We start from the raw sequence: 5,717 nt of genomic DNA, 5'->3' as shown, positions 1-5,717 counted from the left end.
CACCTCCCACCAGGTTGCTCAAGGCTCCATCCAACCTGGCCTTGAACACTTCCAGGCATGGGGCATCCACAACCTCCCTGGACAACCTGTTCCAGTGCCTCACCACTCTCAGGGTAAAGAATTCTTCCTTATATCTAGCCTAAACCTACCATCTTCCAGCTTCCACCCATTTCCCCTTGTCCTATCATTACAAGCCCTTGTGAAAAATCCCTCCCTAGCCTTCTTTTAGGCCCCCTTAAGGTATTGGAAGGCCGCTATAATGTCTTCCCAGACTCTTCTCTTTTCCAGGCTGAACAAGCCCAACTCTCTCAGCCTGTCCTTGCGGGAAAGGTGCTCCAACCCTTTGACCATCTTGGTAGCCCTCCTCTGGACTTGCTCCAACAGCTCCGTGTCTTTCTTGTGTTGGGGGCTCCAGAGCTGGATGCAGTAATCCAGGTGGGATCTCACAATGGCAGACTAGATGGACAGAATCACCTCCCTCAACGTGCTGGTCACACATCTCTTGATGCATCCAGGATATGGTTGGCTTTCTGGGCTGCAAACACACACTGTTGGCTAATGTTGACCTTATCATCCACCAGCATGCCCAAGTCCTCCCCAGGACTGCTCTCAATACATTCATCGCCTAGCCTGTATCTGTGCTACACTTGGCCTTATTAAACCTCATGAGGTTGGCCTGGGCCCACCTCTTCAGCCTGTCAAAGTCCCTCTGGATGGCATCCCTACCCTCCAGCATGTCGATCACACCACACAAATTTGTGTCATTGGCAAACTTGCTGAGGGTGCAGTCGATGCAAACGGATTTCTTTTTCAGATAAAAGGCACTGCATATGTTTACTTAGCATTAATTACTGACATCTAGCCTAGTTGTTATAAGGAAATATGTGTATTTTTTCAATTAAGCAATGCTTTTACACTTCCAAATCAACATCTGCTCTTTCAGTGCTGCTGGAAATTTGAGAATTGTTGAAGTTGATCCAGGTGGTCATTTTGTAAAGATCATGAACTGTGACCCTGAATGTGAGGAAAGTATTGGGGATTACCTCTTGAAGCAGCAGGATGTCCAAGGACAAAGAGTGGCAGTATTTCAGCTTCCTCCCGGGACCAGAATGGGGCCCAACTCCACCGTGACAGTGAGTGTCAGGGGTTTGACCTTTTCACAGCTGGCAGACCTAGTGGTATAGAGTCAAACTTAAGTCTGTATTGTCAGAAAGGCTAACATTCACAAATAATTATTAATTTAGAAGAAGCTGCTAATGTTCATCATCAGTAGAAGCCTGGCATTTGCATGGCACAGCCAGCATTTCATGTTGCCCAGCAATGGGAAGCTATTCTGGAAACTCCTTGTCTGATGCATTCTTTCTTCCAACCATTGCTTCCATAAAAATATCCTCAGACTGCCAAAATATTGAGTTGTGCCAGTGTTTGCCGACAGAAGGTGTGAGCCTTGGGTCGGAAACCCATGAGTAACAGAACTGTAAAGGAAGCTATTTTTATGTGTTACTACCGAGGCAATTAATATGGTTTTGTGTATAGTCTGAGGTATCGCTATTTTAGAGACTCACCTGAAAATAAAATGAAAAAATGATGTTTTCCAGACTGTGCCCACTGTCCGAGTAGAGAAAGCTGTAAACTGCTGTTCTGGAAATGAGGTTCTGTTCCTGGCTTTGCCTTGGGTGACTTTAGGCAAAATGATGAAATTCTGTGCCTTAGTTTCCTATTCTGTAAAAGGAAGATAATGATGTGCTCTCCCTTGACGTCGTGCTAGAGGTGTATGTTAAAAATTCAGCGCGTGGGCTGCTGCTCTTCAAAATTCACTTCCCCTCCAGCTATTTCAGATATATCTTTTTGCCAGTTTGAATAAGAGTTAGATAGGTAGAATCTATGACGCAAAGAGTCAGGTGACTTCATTATACTCCAGAAAAGCTTTAAATAGAAAACAACAAATATACACATCTCATGTCTGTGGTGATGAAAAAGGCTTAAATGTGCGAACTAAATGTGACCAAGGCTCAGTTGTAGGTGTAATTCAGGAATATCTGCTGATGACTGCATGTGGCCTCCAGCAACCTCTGGGATGTACCCACACTCAGAGCAAGCACAAGCTGTACTGGGTAAAGATGCTGGCTGCTTGACTGGCTGCAAGACACCTTGCAGATCTCCCCAGAAATGGTTTTCTCTTAGCTTTGACACACCAACAACTCCCACCCCCTCCAACAGTAATCCTTTCAGAAGCTCTGATCAGTGCTGAAGTCATTGACAAGGTTGCTGTTCCCATCATCATTAAAGGGCTCTTGGGTGAACAACTGACTTAGCTAGAAGGCCCACCACAGCTTCTGTTTCAGCAGACACAAGCAGAAAACTTGTGCTGGTTTATTAATTTCAAAGGGTCGTATTCTGGCTGCCAACTCTTACATCTGAAATTCATGTACTATAGTGTCTGTGTGAGAGAGCCAGCTAGGGAGGATTTCCATGCCCCAGCTCCTCATCGGAGCAACAGATGAACCAAAGCAAAATGCTCGAGTTAGATGCCAGTGTAGACGATTGGAATGTGGCCCAAAGCCTCCTTTACCGCCAGTGCTTGTTGGTTCTTCTGACATGAAAATTGAGACCTTGAAAAATAAAAGGAGGCAAAGCCCACGCTCAGCTCAGGTCAGTGCAGCCCTGCGTTGGCCCTCTTACAAGAAGGCCGGAAATGCAAGCTGGTGGGAGCCCAGAAGTCAACGCTGTCTTCTGGTGCGTGTGTGAAAAAGCCACAAGTACACCTTGGCAGTGTGCTGTGTAGTGAACACTTTTCAAAGAGAGCATTTTATTTTTTTCAAGATTCTTCTCCTTTAAAACTGAATGAGAATTGTTTTGACTCCCAGGAAATGGTTGAAGCTATTTCCTCACAGATGGCAAATGCCAAATCCTTTAGGAACACTCTTTGCAAAAGTGTGTTGTGGTTGTCTTATGCAAGGGAAATGTTTTTATAACGGGTCCCTTTTGATACTGCACTAGTGATAAAGGTCACAGATAATTGTGCTCACTTTATAAAGCACAAAGTTGTTAAATCTTTTGTGTAAGGATGAAAGTAAGGATAAAAATTCTAGTCCTCAGTGGACACAGCTTCTCCCTGCACAGAGGGAATCCAGCATCAAGCAGAGACTGGAATTTAATGCTGATATCACCAATCTCTTCCAATGCCCCTTGTAATTCAGAAAATAAAAGCAATCACCTAGTTTTAATCTCACTCTCAGCAAGCCAGACCAAAAAGCCCAGGATTTAATATCACACCTTGAAAAATGTACCTTTGCTAATCTCTGTTAATCCACCAGAGAGGTACTTGAAAATAATCACCATAACTAAGCTGCAAATCTTGAAATACAGTTCTTTCAGCTTTGATTTCACAGATCAAATAGTGACCAGTGTTACAAAAAAAAATTAAAAAATTAAAAGGAAAACTTTTAAACTAAGTTATATTGTATAGATTTCCAGAAGCTATTTTGTCTTTAATGGCGGCTTGATTTTTGCAGGTTTGGGCAGCATGTGCCTCAGTGCTTCGCAAATCTCCTTCACTTTTTCTTTGGAAGGACTTGGAGAGATTTAGGACAAGCCTTGACTTTGATACCATTCTCTGTGAGCCTAGTGGTCCAGTGAGTGCCCTCAGCAAAACCACCGCACTTCTTTACCCAGACAGCTCTATGGATGGACTTCCCTCAGAGATTTAGGATCATATAGTTAAAATCCTTGTAGAATCAAGTACAAACAATCCAAACACAGCGAACCTGTGGATGCCTTGAGTCTCCTGATCTAGTTGAGATGCATCCCTGCCCATGGCAGGGAGGTTGGATTAGATCCCCGTGTGCTGCCTGATCTAGTCGAGAGGTGGTGTCCCTGGTGGCAGGGAGGCTGGATTAAAATGATTTCTAAGGTCACTTCCAGCCTCGGCCATTCTGTGATTCTATGAAAGCTTTGTTTTCTGTTAACCTTGCTTCAGTGTGGATGTTAATTGTTAGGAAGTGAAGGACTGGAGGAAAACAGTAGATTGGTAACACCGCTTGTTGAACGAAAGGCAAGAGAGGCAGGGGTTCCACAAGTGTGAACTGCCAGCCCACTGACCTCTTCCACTGTGTTTCAGCCATGAAAGATGCAGCTACACCCAGGGCTATTCAGCCCATGGCTACCCATTAGTAACTGCCAAACTGGCATTGGCTTGGCAACTGTGTTGAATATTTTTAGGTAACCTTCTGTTCACTTGGGATTGAGAAAGAGCCCAAGATAATTTTTAACCCTATTGTTGTCTGGTGGCAGCTATGGTTTTGTTCATTTTTAGCTACAAAAACTGAAACAAATGACAGTACAGAAAAGACCTGTGATTTTCATAAGCAGTGTAAGTTATACAGCTTCCCAAAGGTACCATAATTTACACCTTACAAAGTGTTAAGTGAAAGGTGACTTTTGGTCTCACCTTTTCACATTTACTCCTATTCTAGGTCAGTTTGCCCATACTTGCTATTACATCAGTGCCAGGGAATCAAAGGCTGAAAGGGAGCTTGAGATGTGGTTACCTCTACTCCTGGCTGTTGCTTGCCTAGGTAGTTATGGAAGACCTTCAGTAATGGAGCCTCCATCATGTCCTCAGGCAATCTGCTTTAGTGCTTCACTCTCCATATGCTTAGAAAACTTTCCTAGTGCCTAAACTGTGGACATGGTTAACAGATTGGTTTTTCGTCCTTCAGCAGCCTTTGACATACTTACAGAATTGTCATGTCCTCTTTTCACTGCTTCTTTGTCTGCTTTACTTAATTGGACCAGTGGAATTTCAAGACTCTTAGATGATGAGTCTACTCTAAATATATTTAAAAACTGGAAATGGATTTTAAAGACCAAAGAAAAAAAGCTGGAATTTGGTGGTTGCGATTAGTATCTATCTTTCAAATGATAAATAACTCAGAAATATATTGAAGCCTACCCTTCCAGCCCTTCCTGATTTGTCTACAACAAACAATTATCTCTGTGAAAAAAATGTAGATTATAATTTAGCAATGATATGTTATTTTGTGGTTTGGTTTGGTTTTATTGGGGTTTTTTCCAGGTTGTGGCTTGGTACACTCCTATCTACTGGAACAGAATGCAAGAATGGGTGGCAAAAAAGAAAAATGAAGAATTGGATAACATTATTATGCCAACTTTCTCAACAGCAAAGCAAACAGAGGGATGGGAAAATGAACAGGAATTTACAATAGCTGATACTCACTGGAAGACGACTGACCCACAGCAAATAAGGAAAAAAAGACAAAGCTTCATTAAAAGGTATCTGACGTTCATTATGTGTACTCTGTAATTGCAGCATTGTGCCAGACTGACTCTATAAGTGAATGCTTTTGAATGAGCATCTTGGTAAGCATTTTTTGAAAAGCTTTGGAATTTTGAAAACAAGTATTAGCTTTAACCTTCAAACAGGGATACAGCTCAAAACTCCTGATAGGAGAGCATTCATTGTTAGTCAATACTAAATGGAAAGTAAAATTCAAGTAAAAATCTTCATAAAATATGACTTTATTTTTACGTCTTATCTTTCGAGCCTCAAGTGTTTGAGTGGCACCATTCGGAGACCACAACATGGAAAGCTTTCAGCCAAAAACATTGATGCTCACAGAAATATTTACCTTCCCCTTGAGAAAGGTGGACCTGAACTTGGTCTTCGCTCAGCCCACTACTGGGCTAGGGATTGA

General features: G+C 42.6%; 1 protein-coding gene across 1 annotated transcript; it reads left to right on the top strand.

Annotated features, from left to right (window-relative positions):
- Positions 1-943: 943 nt before the first annotated feature.
- Positions 944-5,295, top strand: LMNTD1 (lamin tail domain containing 1; the record flags this gene model as incomplete). The annotated part of the gene is made up of 3 exons (XM_009865243.1): positions 944-1,133; positions 3,516-3,635; positions 5,078-5,295. Coding segments are annotated over 3 exons (528 nt in total), but the record flags the coding sequence as incomplete, so codon positions are not given.
- Between the last annotated feature and the right edge of the window lie 422 nt (positions 5,296-5,717).

The sequence above is a fragment of the Apaloderma vittatum genome, unplaced genomic scaffold (assembly GCF_000703405.1).
Source record: "Apaloderma vittatum isolate BGI_N311 unplaced genomic scaffold, ASM70340v1 scaffold2422, whole genome shotgun sequence".
In the NCBI taxonomy this organism is placed as follows: domain Eukaryota; kingdom Metazoa; phylum Chordata; class Aves; order Trogoniformes; family Trogonidae; genus Apaloderma; species Apaloderma vittatum.
The sequence above is the reverse complement of the archived record's forward strand: the minus strand, read 5'-3'. Positions and strand labels throughout refer to the sequence as shown.